The sequence below is a fragment of the Condylura cristata genome, unplaced genomic scaffold, assembly GCF_000260355.1.
Source record: "Condylura cristata isolate star-nosed mole 26May11 unplaced genomic scaffold, ConCri1.0 scaffold00002, whole genome shotgun sequence".
Taxonomy (NCBI): Eukaryota; Metazoa; Chordata; class Mammalia; order Eulipotyphla; family Talpidae; genus Condylura; species Condylura cristata.
The window spans coordinates 80,307,261-80,321,411 of record NW_004567103.1 but is presented as its reverse complement, the minus strand read 5'-3'; the positions used below and the strand labels follow the sequence as shown (position 1 = coordinate 80,321,411).

General features: G+C 44.6%; 2 protein-coding genes across 3 annotated transcripts in view; one reads left to right on the top strand and one right to left on the bottom strand.

The window, feature by feature from the left end:
• LOC101636024 (chromosome unknown open reading frame, human C2orf76) overlaps positions 1 to 9,157 on the top strand; it is a 116,630-nt gene extending 107,473 nt beyond the window's left edge. The window contains exon 6 of the mRNA XM_012727355.1: positions 7,975 to 9,157. Within this exon, the coding sequence (XP_012582809.1) occupies positions 7,975 to 8,069 (95 nt within the window). The 3' untranslated portion in view covers positions 8,070 to 9,157. The remainder of the gene's footprint in view (positions 1 to 7,974) is intronic.
• Positions 1 to 14,151, bottom strand: part of STEAP3 (STEAP family member 3, metalloreductase) — a 42,668-nt gene that overhangs the window by 20,746 nt on the left and 7,771 nt on the right. The gene's annotated exons all lie outside the window — the stretch shown is intronic.

Here is a 14,151-nt window from a genome sequence, read left to right as displayed (position 1 = left end):
CCTCTGATGTGCTTCCTTGAGCAGCGTGAAAGGAAATGAACCATATCTTATATGGCTTTGAATTTCAAATTTTTCATATGACATGGCCCAGAGTTGGTATTCAATGCTTGCTAAATGAGTGATAAATAGTGACATCCACTCTTTGAGAGTAGAACTGGGGTGGGATATGACTGTGTAAGGAACCCTGAAATTGGGTGGGTGCCCTGAGATCTCCTCCACTGGAGTATAAATAGACCTGGAGGAAATCCTAGATTTGGGACAGTTTATAGCAAACTTGGTTGAGAAAGATTTTATTTTAATGGCCACACACTTCTATTTGCGATTTCCTTCAAGGATGAATGTGAGTGACATACTATAGCAGTACCTGGGAATTGCTCACCGGTAATGACCACACATTTTTGTGAAAGAAGACTTCAAATAATATTTAATCTCATCATTACTTTAGAATTATGAGAGATAGAAATACCAAAATATATAATGTTAACAGTTCTGAAGGAAGCAATAAATAGCAATACAATATCAGCAGGGGACTTCAATACCCCACCTTTAACATGCATAAACCAGCTAGAAAACCAGCAACTCTGGACTTGAGTTATATTTTAGGTCACGTGAATCTGAAACACACTGTCCATTCAAGCTATTAACACTTTATCCAGCAGAAGAGTGCACATTTTCCTCATGTGTGCATAGAGCATTCTCCAGGACAGATTATCTGTTCGGTCAAAAAACAAGTCTTAGCAAAATTAAGGAGATTAAAATCATATCAAATATCTATTTTAACCACAATGGTATGAAACTAAAAATAAGTTACAAGAGGAAAACTGGAAAATTCACAAATATGTGGACATTAAGCAACACCCTTGAATAATAAATGAGCCAAAAAACCAAAGGCAAATAAAAAAGAAATCTTTAAGCAAGTGAAAAGAGAAACACTAGCAAAACTTACAAGCAAAACAGTTCTAAAAAGGAAACTCAAGCTTTTGCCTACATTAAGCAAAAAAGTAAATTCTGAAACAACCCAACTTTCCACTTCAAAGAAACAAAAAGAACAATAAATCAAGTCCAAAATTAGCAGAAGGAAGTGAATGACAAAAATCAGAGGGTACATAAATGAAATAAAGGTTTAAAAGAATAGAAAAATGTCAGCAAAACAAGTAAGATCTGTTTTCTTAAAAGATAAACAAATTGACAAACCTTTAGTTGGACTAAGGAAATAAAAAGTATATATATAAAATTAAAAATGATATACAATTGATGTCACAGAAACACAAAAGATTGTAAGAGACTATTACTGTACAATTACATGTCAACATATACAACACAGCAGAAATGGATAAATTCTTAATATACTACAAGCTACCAAGACTAAGTCATTATAAAATAGAAAATCTCAAAAGGCCAATAATTGAATTGAATTGAACCAGTAATTAAAATTCTCCTAACAGGGGTCTCCCTGTTGGTGCAAGGGGTTAAGTCTCAGCACTATCAAGCTATCACCAGCCACTGCAGCAGGAGTTCTATCCATGGCCAGGAGCTGACCCATATGGTGTACCAGACCTCTCTTGTCTTGCCTGCTGCTCCCCTCAGTGTATTTCAGTAGATCTTGCCTATTCTGCTTCTTTCCCTCTCTCTTCCACTCCACACCTCTGGGTTACACCCCAGTTTTTATATGTATAAATAAATTTTAAAGATCTGATAGAATAAATGAGTCTATAAACTCATTTATGAGTCTATAAACTCAACATACAAAATTCAGTTGTTTCTATGCAGTAACAATTAACTATCCAAAAACAAGATGAAAAATAATCCCACTTACTTTTATTTATTTTTAAAATTTATTTATTTATACATACAGAGCTGGGGTACAGGCCAGAGGTGGATGGGTGTTAAGAGGATTCACTAGGAACAGAGGGAGGAGCGGAACAGGCAGGTTGATGAAGTACACTGCTGAGGGGAGCAGTGGGCGGGTCAGGAGAGGTCTGCCGCACCATGTGGAACACCTCTGGGGTGGAGAATGAACTTGTGCCAAGGTGGCTGTGGCTAGCTTCATAGTGCTGTGCTTAATCTGTTGTGCCACCAGGGAGGGCCTCCACTTACTTTTAAAAAGATTAAAATACTTAGGAAAAATTAAGCCAAGAAAGTGAAAGACCTGTCCATTGAAAACCATGAAACACTGATGAAAGAACCAAAGAAGACACAAATAAATGGAATGATATTCTGTATTCACAAATTGGAAGATTATTATTAAAATATCCATTCTACCCAGTGATCTATGGTTCAAAGTATTTGCTATCAAAACCCCAACAGCCTATTTCACAGATATTGAAAAAACAATCATGAGATTGATAGAGAAACAAACAAAAAGGCCCTGAAAGCTAATGCAATCTTGAACAAGAGGAACAAAACTGGAGGCATCACACTTCCAGATTTCAAATTACTTGACAAAGCTAATAGTAAGGAAAAGTCAACTCAAATGGCTTAAAGACTTAAATGTAAGACCTGAAACTATATAACTCCTAGAAAAAGGCATGGGGGTGGGGATAGGCCTCGATATTGGCATTGGCAATGGCTTTTGATTTGATACCAAATCACAGGCAACAAAACTGAAAATAAATGGGAGTACAGCAAGGCAAAACTGTCTTGTACAGCAAAGGAAACAACTAACAAAATGAAAAGCCAACTTATGGGACAGAGAAGATATTTGCAAACCACACAGCTGATGAGAGGTTAATATTCAAAGTATTGGTAAACTAGTGGTAGCTAAAGAATTGAATCATAAACTAGTGGTAGCTACAGAATTGAATCATCCAATGATAATGGACAAAAGGCCAGAATCCACATTTTTCCAAACAACACATACAAATGGCCAACAGCCATATGAAACAATGCTCATACATCACTAAGAATTAGGTAAGTGTCCATCAAACACCACAATGAGTTATGACCTCCCCCCTGTTAGGAAGACATCATAAAGTTAGCAAGGATGTGCAGAAAAGGGAAGCTTTGTGTTCTGTCGGTGCAATAGTAAATTGGTGCAGCCATAATGGAAAATAGTAGGTCGGTTCCTCAAAAAATTAAAATTAGAACTACCTAGCAAATTTATCAGTCAATTACAAGTTCTGGAGATGCCTCCCAAAATCACTATCTGAAAGAGATACCTGCTCCCCATGCCCACTGCAGCATTATTCACAGTATGACCGAGAAACCACATAAGGATCTGTCAGTGGATGAATGGATAAATAAAAAGTGGGACACCTTTAGAAAGGAGGAAATCCTCTATTTGTAACAGCGTGAGCTATTCTGGAAGACATTATGCTAAGGGAAATAAGTCAGACACAGAAAAACAAATACTGTATGATCTTACCGATATGCAGGGTCAAAAGAAAGCAAACTCATAAAAACAAAGCAGAAAGGCCATGAGGGGCTGAGACCAAGGAAGTGGGGAAGTGTTGACCAAAGGGGATCCATTTTCAGTTATAAAATAAGTAATTCTGGGACTCTGATGGACAGCATGGTGACTGTGAATAATGAGAATTAATGATTATGTTATAGATGTGAAATCTATTAAGAGATTAGATCTCTCACCACACACACAAAGCTGGAACGGATATGTTAATTAACTTGACTGTGGTCATCACTTCATAATGTCTACAACAATGTACATTAAAACAGCACACTGCACGCCCTAAACATAATGATTTTGAAGATGCAGGATTCTGCCCAGCTGTGGCTATGCATGTGCTTCTTTTTCTTTCTCCTTTTCCTAATAAGCCTGTCCTTTTGAAATGTAAAAAAAAAAAAAAAAACCAAAACAGAATTTTCAATCCTAACACAATAAAGGTGGGGAGAAAATTTATAAAGAAAAAGAAAGTATAGTAGATAGTAGACCTATCACTAGATCTTATTATTTAATGTAAGAATAAAGCAGCATGTGTATTACTATTACATCTTTTAAAAAATATATTTTAATAACTGTGTTTCAATACAATTGGTTTCCTTTGTAACACTATGTTATTTTATCGAGGCAACTAAGAGCATTAATATGAGCACAAGTCCAGCAGCCTCATCATCCTATGAGTTTGCAGGGTATTTTGCAGGGTTACCCTGCCCGGAATCAGTGACATGATAGGCTTTTAACACCCTCTTTCCACTTTGCACAATAGTCTCCTGGGATCGGTTCAACTGGAGATGAGGGGAGGGAATGGAGTCTAATGCTGGGAGATCAGGAGGTATGGCCCAGCTCGCCATGAGCCAGCTGTGTGATTTTGGATGAGTGCCTGCCATATCTGGGGCCCAGTTTCCATTTTGTGACTGGAGGTCACAATTTCTGCTCTGGCATGACAGACATGTCAGTATCCTTAAAAGATCTTAAAACTGTGAGCTGGAGGTTTTCTAAGGCGGTGGTGGCGATGGCTCCTGTTTATGAATGCCTATTGTGTGTTAGATACAGCTGGAAGGTCGTCTCGTCCTCACAAGTACCTGCCATGGTTGGCATCCTTCCTTTTTTACTCCCAACTTTTACTCCCAACAGCGGAGGAAACAGGCTCAGAGAGACTGTTATGCTCGGTGGTGCGAGAGTAGCGAGGGAAGGAAGAATAGGACATGGTCTGGTGGGGCCTGTAGTGTGAATGTGACTGAGGGTCTTAGGGCACAGACAGGGGGCTGTGACCTATGCAGAGCTACCACAATGAGTGGCAGGGCTGAGGTGAGGTCGACTGTGCATTCTGAGGAAGGGCGGCGTGTTGTGTCCCCCTCTGTCAAGCACTGGCACTCTATTGGCCTCTTGCACCTTTGACATGGTTTCAAAGCATCGCTCAGTCTTTCTCCAGGATACCAGGGACCAGATGAGCTCCACCTCTTTGGGCCATTTTTGTAGGGATTTTTTTTAAAAATAATATAGTAGTTTATTTTACATCATTTTGTGCATTTTTTCATCTTTTTGTGGGGATTCTTACATGGGGAAGCCATGCCCTTAGGGACAGGCAGGACTCCACTCTTCTTACTCTTACTCATCTCTGGGCTCTGAAGGGGACAGCCCTGTCTTGCAAAATGGGAGAGTGTCTTGTGTGATTCTGAGAATATTTGCTCAGCATGGGCCACTCTTGAGGAGTAGACAGGCCTCCTGATGGTGCCCAGAGTGCCAGCTTCTACAGAGCCCACTTCCAAAGTGGGAGGGCCTGGGCCCAGAGCCAGCTCTGGAGAAAGAGGCCTGGGTTCTAATTTTGTCTCTGTCACTCCCTATCTGTGTCACTGTGGGGCTATCAGTGCCTCGGTCTCTTAGCCATAAATGGGAGACATAGTCATAGTAAGTTCCTGATGGGATTGGCAGGAATAAATACGTCGTATGTGTAAAGCACAATGAACAAAGCTTGCTTGGCATATAGTAAGCACTCAGCAGAAGCTGATTTATTTTATTTATTTATACATACAAGAACTGGGCTACAGGTCAGAGGTGTGGGGAAATTGAAAGGATTCACCAGAGACACAGTAGGGAGCAGAATAGGCAGATTGATTGAAATACACTGCTGAGAGGAGCAGCAGGCAGGTCAGGTTTGGTCTGCCACACCATGTGGGTCACTTCCCTGGCCGGGGATCGAACTCCTGCTACAGTGGTTGCAGATAACTTCATAGTGCTGTGCTTTAACCCCTTGCACCACCAGGAAAGGCCCCAGTCCCTGAAACTTTAAAATGGGACAAATTATATTTTTCTCCAAGATGGTTAAGACAAAATGAGTTAATATGTGCACAAGCCCAGAGCCATCTCTTCTGGGGGTGCTTGTGCATGGGTATGGGTATATGTGTGTGTACTATTCTCTACAGGGCTTTGTCGACAGTGGTCATGCCTCAGAAATTCTTCTACCCTCCCAGTGCTGAGGACAGGGCCTGCCTTTGATCTGTGGGCCAGTAAGGGAAGGTGTTGCCCAGATAGTGTAAACCCTGGAAGAGCCCCTTCTGTCTGTCCAACCCTGTGGCCCAAAGATGAGAGTGACTAATACTGGCTGGCCCTGGCTGTTCTATTTACAGATGGGGAGAAGGGAGGGTTCAAATTGCAGGTTCTTGGGACCGCAGCCTGTACTCAGATCTGCTTACTCTCCCTCCTAAGCGTGGTTAAAACAGTACAGCACCAGCCACAGGTGTCTTCCCCCTCATTCTTGTCCAGACTCACCTACCCCTCCTCCTTCCCTTTGGGGGTCACAGCATGGGCTTTGTTTGTGGCTGGGAGCCACACCTGGCCCGTGAGCCTGCTGCTCTCCCCTGCCGAGGCCTGTCTGTCCTCAGACAGGCCACTAATGGTGGCAGCTGACAATGCCTCAGGACTCAGGGGCCAGGGAAGTCAAGGTAATGGAGGGGTCACTGTTGGGTCAGGTGTTGGTTATGCACACTGCAGCTTGATGGAGGAGAGGGGGTCTTAAAATATTTACGAGGGCCCGAAAGAAAAGGAAAAATACCGGATGGTTTCTCTCATAGTAGGAATATAACAGAACAGGCAAGAAAATAATGGTAGTGATGAACAGCTATATACCAGAGACATTTTATAGGGGTGGAGTGGGGGACGAGATCAAAAACAGTGTGGGGGGGGGAGGGAAATGCACTGGACTGTGGTGATGGCACATGGGTGATTTGGTGATGGGAAACCCAAGGGGATTGCAAATGAGATGGAAAAAATGCACAAAATGATGTAAAAATGAACTATTATATATAAAAAAAGAAATATATTTACGAGGGGTGAGGGAGAACCCTCACTCCCTCCCATGAAGGGGTAGGTAAAGTGTTTCCAGTCCAGGCTGCCAAGGGGATACAAGAAACAGCATAGTTCTTATTATCCCCAAGTGATCTGCAATGCTCCTCAAATAATTTACTTTAAAAATTTTCTTAAAATTAAATTTGAGGGGCACATTCCTATTATTGCTCTATTTATTTATATCTTATGTACATTTAAAATGTGATTTGTACACTACCACACTAGAATGTGTTATAGAGAATAAATCATATATATATAAAATCATAAGTAAATAAAGTCAAATATGAAAAAGAAAATCATACATGATTTTTTAAACAAAAATCGAAGGCAAGGCGATGAAGTTAATGTTTAAATACAAACAGAAGCCCTACTTTTTCTTCTTGCTCCTTTAAGTCTTGGGGAAGGTTCACACTCAACCTGGACACCTGTGTCCAAAGGACTCCTAGGTGCAGGTGAATTAGAAAAGTGGGTGCTGGGCCCTCCTTGGTGGCACAATGGGTTAGGAAGCAGCACTGCAAGCTAGTCACAGCCTCTTCAGCATGAGTTCGATCCCCGCCCCAGAGGTGACCACATGGGGTGGCAGACCTCTCCTGACCCGCCCGCTGCTCAGCCACTCAGCGTACTTGTTGAACTGCCTGTTTGCTCCCCTCTCTCTCTCTGGTGAATCCTCTCACTGCCCCTGCACCTCTGGCTTGTACCCCAGCTTTGTATGCATAAATAAATAAATCTCTAAAAAGAAAAGAAAAGAAAAGCAGGTGCTGACTTAGGGAGCTCAGCACTGAGCAGAGCGCGATAAAGCACTCTAGGAAGAGGGGCCTTTTGGTGCACAGGCCTGGGGGCCTGAAACCATCCAGAGCACTGGGTGCTTCTGGGATAAGCTAGTGTATGCTCACAGCCAACACCAGTGTCCAGAAAGTCTTAAATTAAAGAGAGCCAAATTCTTACAAATGTACACAATTGTAAACTGAAATACTATACTGATGGAAAGAGTGCAGATCTGAGAGACTGAAACTGCTGAGTTCCTCACTGGGAGACATTGGGACAGTCCTGTCCCCCAGCCTCCATTTCTTTGCCTATAAATGAGAGTGGCTGTCCCATTCCCCTCAGATGGCCTGGGGCAGCCAGGGACCATGCACACAGGGTGCTGCTTGGTGGCTGGGGCCTTCCCTTGCTGGTGGGAGTCCCTGCCTGGTGGTGTGGGTGTTCATTCACCTTCCCTGTCTTTCTGGCAGCTCTGGGATGGCAGAGGCCACCTTGGTCCAGGTCTGTAAGTGGAGCAACCAGCTTTCTGCCTGGCATGTTTTGGAGGATCCAGGCACATTTCTGAAGGAAGGGACATAGAGCTGGAGTCTAAAGCTTTGAAACTTACTCCATGTATCCTCTGGACATAGGAAGCCTTGAAAACACAGTGTTCATTTCAAGATGCTCTCTACCTACAGCAAGGCATGTTCTTAGTCTCACCTTGAGTTTTGATAGTAACTTTTAATGGGTTCTCTGCTTTTTCCTTCATGGAGCGGACATTTATCACAGCTGTCTGTCTGCCTGTCTGCTGGTCTCTTTAAGTTCCGCTAGGTCCTGCTAATTTGCTGTGGGCAAGGAATACAGAAAACATACCACCAAGAAAGTGAAAGACAACGTACAGAATGGGAGAAAAATTTTTTGTATCTTATAGCTGATGTGGGATTTGCTGTTAAATGTATAAAGAACTTTTAAAACTCAATCTTTTAAATACAAGACCATATAAAAGTGGGAAAAGGATCTTAAAAAGACATTTCTTTAAAGATGTTCAATGGGTGCACAAAAAGACATTCAATTATCGTTCAGTACTCAGGAAATAGCACTTCACACCAACTGGAATGACTTAATCAAAAAAGGCAGATAATAACTGGTAAGGATAACATGGAACCCTCACATGCTGCTGGTGAGAAGATAGAACAATATGGTTACTATAAGAGTCTCTGGTAACTACTCAACAGTTTAAATATAGAGTAATATAATCTAGCAACTCTTCTCCTAAGTACACATGCAAGAGAAAACATACACAAACAAAAATGTAGTCATAATATCCAAAATGTGGTAAACACACCAAATGCCCATCAACTAATGAATGATTTTAAAAAATGTAATATATATTCATGCAATGGAATATTATTCAGCCACAAAAAAGAAACGAAATGCTACACATAGATTGACCTTAAAACAATAAAGAGTAGCAGAGGTCCACAGGCATGATTTAATTTATATGAAATGCTGAAACTAGGCAAATTTATAGAGGCAGAAAGTAGATTAGTGATTGCCAGGGTGTGGGGAGGTGTTGGATAAAATGGTGACGGACTACTTACTGGTGTAGGGTTTCTTTCTGGAGTGATGAAATGTCCTAAAATTGATTGTGCAGATGGTTGTGCTCTAACTATACTAAAAGCCACTGGATTTTATATGTAAAAATGGATCAATTTCATGGTATGTAAATTATAGCTAAATAAAGTTATTATTAGAAAAAGAAACTGAGCGCTCACCCTCTGTGATTAGTGTGTATAAAGTAAGAGCAAACACATGCTGAATTCGAGCATAAGGAGTCTTCATGGGCTTACCACGTGCATTTGCCACATCAGTAGTGGTGGTTCTGCAACCGTACCAGCTTATTTCCAAGTTTTCCACATATTTGAGGTTTCTAAACCCACAACATCTGGATAAGGGGCACTTATGCAAACAGCACCATGAACTGATGTTCTAGGGGATGCTGTGGGCTAAAGAGTCCTCTTGGTTTCTGTGTGGCCTCTGCAGCATTTGCTCACACAGCTACTTCTCTTTTCTCCAACCAAAGCAAGCAGCCAGCCATTCTGGAGCCACACAGAATGGGGTGCAGGGAGAGGTGCCAAGGTCTGAGGCTCATTCTGCCAGCTCCCAGGATGGAGCAGTGTACAAGGCAGATGTGTTATGGGAAGAGGGAGCAGGCGTCTTTGGCTACGCACCTGGATGACTGAGGTTTTTACATAAGGATATGCAGCTGGAAACTAGCGCACAGCAGCGGCAAATTTGCAGAATGGGGAATTAGATCTGACTCACCACTCTCCTCCCCACCCCCCACCCCCACCAGACTTAGCCCCTCCTCAATTGGCAGAGGATCAGCTCTTGCGAGTCAGGCCTCCAGGCTCCCTTCAGAGCAGCCATCAGAACGAGGGATCAGGAAGACATTGAGAAACTGGGGATTACTCTGGATCAGCGGCCTTAGCAAACTGCACACTAGGTGAGCGAGAACATGGGCTTAGAGACAGCTGTGATCACATTTCAGTTTCATCACTTGTTAGCTGAATGGTGTTGGCAGGACACTTGACCTCCCTTAGCCTCAGCTTTCTCATCTATACAATGGAGTGATGCTTTAGTGAGGACTAGTAAAGAATATATGAGATAAACAAGGTGCCATGAGCTGAGCCTATTACATTTCCTGCTTTTCTATTTTGTTCCTCTCTCTCTAGGATTAGAAAAAAGAAAACAAAAAACATTTTGTCTGAGTAAAGTTGGAATAGATGCACCTAAATCAATACGTGCTTTCCTTGCTGAACTTCAAAAAATCTGTTCTGAGAAAATGGCCTAGAGGGACACACCTATTTCTCACCAAGACGACAGAGGGAAAGGACTTGCTGCTGTATGAGACTCAAGGAGTTGCAAGAGGTGGGTGGTGGGACAGGGAAGGGTATGGCAGGGAGAAGCTAGGGGTCAGGATGGGGCACCAGGGTGGGTTGACATTGATGGTGGCTCCTTGAACCCTCTGGGGGCTACTAGCATCAATATCCAGCTCCCTGCCAGAGCCAACACACTTGTGGGGTCCTGACCACCTTCCCCCTACAGGGTCCCCAGTTACTGCGGGTACACCCGAGAGCGGCACCTTTCCCCCTGATAGTACAGGTGAGCTTTGGCAATGTAGGGGAGTGACTTCCACACCAGCAATAATTCTGCCTGACCTGGTGTCGGGCTGCCCGATGCAGCTTTGGCATTGCTGGATTCAACCAACAAACACCCACCGAAATGTGGGCTTGCCAACTTCAAACCCACATTGTTCAAGGGTCGCTGTGTTTCTCTTTTCTGTCTGCCTCCTTCCTAGATGTCATGTTCCTTAGGGGTGACAACTGAGTCATTCTTATTTTTACAACTAACTCAAAAAAATACTTAGCCCAGTCCTGACACTCATTAGGTCAGATGAGGTGCACTGAAGTCATCTGGATGGCTGGTCTCTATCCCCACAGTTTCTGATGCTGCTGGTCCCATGACCACACTTTGAAAACCACTACAGTAGGTGCTCAGTAAAGGTCTGTGCCATGGGTGGATGACTTAGACAGTCGTTTGCATGTAAGAACCATCCCATATTTGACCTTTTCCCTGGGTTCTTATACTCAAGCCCCCCTTTTGGCCCACCCTCTCTGTGAAGCCCTCCCGAGTCCTGGTATAAGCACTCTTTCCTCCCAGTCTGAAACGTCAGGTACAAAAGGCCCATTCTTGTACATCCCTTGGCCACCAGAAACAGGATCTTTCTGGTAAGGAAAAGGAGATCAGGGCCATGGGGGCATTGTTCACTGAGTCAATGAGGCAAAGTCCTTGGGGATGGCACAGTGCTCCCTCCCCCCAAGCACATCTGTGTCATCAGACCCACTGAGTGGTACCAGAAGACCACACAAATCTTGGGGGCCCAGGAACCCTCTAATCCTGAGTAGATTTTCCAAGGACCCAAATTCCTGGATGACCAAAGATCAGATGGCCTAATTCTACATCTGAACGCTCTTTCACTATCACAATTTGACAGCAGGGCCTGGAAGAACCATTCATTATACCCACCGTCAGCTGAGGCAGGATGGAGGTCTGAGGTGACTGGAGGGAAGGAGGAAAGGTGGTCAGTACCAAGGCCAGAGGCTTGAAGTAGAAAGATGCTCAAGTCCCAGAGTGACCAGGCTGCACAACTCCAAGGGGCAGCATTTTCATCCCAAACCATGTGAATGGTAACCTCTGGAGGGTAATGGTAACCATAGTGCCAGCCTGTGTAGTTTTACACTATGGTTGGTCCTACTAAGCCTCCATTGAAAAATGTCCTCATTCTTTCATCCCTGAACTGCTGTGGTGGATCCAGCACAGAGCAAGACATTAGGGCTGTGCAGTAGTCCAAAGATGGCCTGTCTTGTTGGGACTCTTGGGAGAGCCAGCTACACCTTGCAGCAAGAAGAAAAGTGCTCAAATGAGGACATGCCCAGGCGCTGTAGGAGCCAGCGAGGAGTGGCTTATCTCTGCCAAGCGAGGTCAGAGGGCTGGCATGTGGGGGCAGTCAGCTCCCTGTGAGCCAGTTAATCCAGCCAGGCTGGAGGCTGTTCAGGCACAGCAGCTGAATGTGCAGCCTCAGTGTCTGGGCTTTGGGCTGCTTCTTGCTTTCCAGGGACACTTGGATCTGCAGACCCTGGGACCAGGTGGATACTGTGGGCTGTGTCTGCCCTTACCATCTCCCCTTGCTACAGTGTACATTTGCAGGCTCAGGGATGGGAACCCCTGCTCTCTTGGGCAAGGCCTGATGAGTGGGGGCAAAGAAGAGGGCAGTGGCAGAGGCAGCATCAGGGACTTCTCCACCACATGGCCTGATTCCTGGGTTTGGGGAATCATGTGTCCCATGCTGACAGGCCATGATTTCCAGGAAGTCTCTGGGGGGCCCTATCCGGATCTTCAGCAGCCTCTTTCGGGACTCTTGGGGATCCTGGAAGTCAGTCTCCACTCTTGGGGTCATGCAACTACTTTCCAGTCACCCACTGTGGGCCGGCTCCACACAGAGTGAGGCAGCGCAAGGGGGTAGTCCCTGCAGCCCTGAAGTACCTCTTGCTGTGCTCCCAGGTGCAGAGGACAGATGTGCCCTCATGCTTTGGGCTCGCTCTGCACTTCTGTTACTTCTCTATTGACTGCACACACTGTTTTTTGCCAGTCACCCTCCCAGACTGAGGGCCACTTCATTTCTGTATCTGTAGCTCCAAGCCCTGGGCCTCACACCTGTCGGTACTCAGTGTTTGTGGCCTGAAAGACTAACTGCTAGATTGTGCGTCTCAGGGCAGAGTGCACTTGTGAGTTCTGGCTGATCACCCCAGAGGCTGGCTGTACCCAGCGATGATTACATTATACTTGAGTTTCTAATTCTTACTGTAGCCTGGGCAGATTATTAACCCTGGCTCGGCATTTCATAGCTGATAAAGTTAATAACACCGTGGATTTATGTCCTGATGAGTTTAAACACTGCAAATAAATGGAAAAACACAAATAGATTCATGCAGAAAATCAAACACCAGAACTGCACTTCTGGTTGCAGTCTGCTATGCGGGTATCCACAGAAGGAGGCTTCAGGGATGCTGACTCAGTGGGTCCAGAGCCTGTGGGCTTCTGAATCATGGGCTAGCAACTGCTGGGAGTGGTTTTCCAAGTTTGCACTGGGCAGGGCTGAACAGGGGCAGGCAGGGCCCAAGCAGCGACTGGCAGATGACTTTCTGTGCCTTCCCCAACCGAGACTGCCTGGTCTATGGGCTCATCTCTGGCCACCCCAGCCTATGCCATGCTTTGTTCTGCTCACATCATAGGCTTAATCTTTTTGCCATCACAGACCTTTCCCTTTAGAAGACAAAATTCAAGGGCCAACTCCTCTGTAAAGTCCTCACCCTACCACCTCTTGGAGGTGGGATTTATCCCCTTTTTCCTGGTGCCCCCGGTTCTCTGAAGCATAGATAACAGGCCAGAACCAGCATGCAATGGTAGGTACTTCCCCTCTGAGCTTCATAGGGTAGTGGGTAGTGGGGTCCCTAGCCTCCCATAATCTGCATTATTCTTCCCCCCGCCACACATGCTAATGTCAAGATTGTAACTAAAAATCTTAGATAGAAAAATCTTCCATTTCCCAACTGGGCCAAATGAATAATAGCTTCTGCAAAATCTTTTCCATTTTATGGGTCTGAAATAAATCATCTAAAAAAACTGGCCACTTGCTATACAGAGAAACTGCTTTCAGAAAGTCCCTTAGTTTCCCCTTCCCTCTACATGACAGCCCCAAAGCCAGGTGATGTAGAAATCCTGGGCCTCCCCTACAGAAGATAGTTGGGAAGGCTCTTCCCAGCATCCAGCAAGGGGCGGGCACGCGACACTTGTGCTATAACCAGCAGTTGAAACAGAGAAGTTGCTATGAGACGGGCCAGACTCACAACAGACTCCTGGCTTGTACGTGCAGGTCTTGACAGGAGGCCCTTACTTTCATTCTGCAGATGAAAAAACTGAGACCCGGCCCTCCCTGGTGGCGCAGCGGGTTAAAGCACAGCACTGAGAAACTAAAGCCACTTCTGCATGAGTTCGATCCCCGCCTGCCCCGGAGGTGACCACATGGCGTGGCAGACCTCTCCTGA